The 382-nt window shown below is 46.9% G+C and overlaps 1 protein-coding gene across 1 annotated transcript in view; it reads right to left on the reverse strand.

Moving 5' to 3' along the window:
- LOC119594507 (thrombospondin type-1 domain-containing protein 7B-like) overlaps nucleotides 1-312 on the reverse strand; it is a gene marked incomplete in the record, with an annotated part of 20475 nt that extends 20163 nt beyond the window's left edge. The window contains 1 exon segment of the mRNA XM_037943536.1: nucleotides 145-312. Within this exon segment, the coding sequence (XP_037799464.1) occupies nucleotides 145-295 (151 nt within the window).
- Between the last annotated feature and the right edge of the window lie 70 nt (nucleotides 313-382).

Consider the following 382-nt stretch of genomic DNA (forward strand, 5'->3'; position numbering starts at 1 on the left):
AATAGAGAGAAAGAAACGAAACGAAAAAAAACATCGACCATTCACACATCATTTTCCAAAAACCCCAAGCAAATTTCAGGCTCGATTCCGTTCACAGCCAGCAACTGCATCTTCCAAACACCACGAAATAGCGACGCGTCTCACCAGGCGTAGCGGGAGGAGGGGAGGCAGTGCAGTCGGTCGGGGTGCAGACGCCCCACGCTGACCACGGACCCACGACGCAGTCTCTCTCGCAGCCAACCTCACACCTGTGTTCACGGAGGGATATGGAGAACATTAGTATTATTATCATCATTTTTTTATATTATTGTTATTATTCTATTTTTTTTATTCATTGTCTTTCGCAGCCAACCGCACACCTGTGTTGACGGAGGGATATAAC

This window comes from Penaeus monodon, chromosome 34 (assembly GCF_015228065.2).
Source record: "Penaeus monodon isolate SGIC_2016 chromosome 34, NSTDA_Pmon_1, whole genome shotgun sequence".
Taxonomy (NCBI): domain Eukaryota; kingdom Metazoa; phylum Arthropoda; class Malacostraca; order Decapoda; family Penaeidae; genus Penaeus; species Penaeus monodon.